This window comes from Carlito syrichta, unplaced genomic scaffold (genome assembly GCF_000164805.1).
Source record: "Carlito syrichta isolate Samal-C Ts95f unplaced genomic scaffold, Tarsius_syrichta-2.0.1 Scaffold304428, whole genome shotgun sequence".
Lineage (NCBI taxonomy): Eukaryota > Metazoa > Chordata > Mammalia > Primates > Tarsiidae > Carlito > Carlito syrichta.
This window is the reverse complement of record NW_007248524.1, coordinates 79629-80029: the sequence shown is the minus strand read 5'-3', so window position 1 is coordinate 80029 and position 401 is coordinate 79629. Positions and strand designations below refer to the sequence as shown.

The 401-nt window shown below is 69.6% G+C and overlaps 1 protein-coding gene across 1 annotated transcript in view; it reads left to right on the top strand.

The window, feature by feature from the left end:
- The window catches only part of GLDC (glycine decarboxylase), a 99958-nt gene extending 99563 nt beyond the window's left edge, over positions 1–395 (top strand). Inside the window, exon 24 of the mRNA XM_021713296.1 lies at positions 115–395. Within this exon, the coding sequence (XP_021568971.1) occupies positions 115–360 (246 nt within the window). The 3' untranslated portion in view covers positions 361–395. The remainder of the gene's footprint in view (positions 1–114) is intronic.
- Positions 396–401: the final 6 nt, after the last annotated feature.

Sequence of the window (401 nt, the reverse complement as noted above, 5' to 3'; positions counted from 1 at the left end):
AGGGCAGGGGCCGCTCCCCGCCACCGCAGCCTCGACTGCGGGGCGCCGGCGACCCTTCCGCCTCCGCCTCCCACCGTCCTTTCTTTCGCAGCAAGCAGGCCTTGAGCTTCTCAGGGTGGGAGGGCCAGCAGCGTGGCAGGCTGTGGGCACGACACCGGCAGCTCCGAGGAGACCCCTCAGAACGGCCCACAGCAGCCCCGTCTTGTGTCTCCGCAGCCCTTTGTGAAACCGGAGAGCAAGTTCTGGCCCACCGTTGCCCGCATCGACGACATCTACGGCGACCAGCACTTGGTCTGCACCTGCCCGCCCATGGACGTGTACGCGTCCCCGTTTTCCGAGCCGAAGAGGGCGTCCTCGTAGTCCTCGCCCGCGCCGAGGACCGCCCGCTGCCTCGCCGGAGC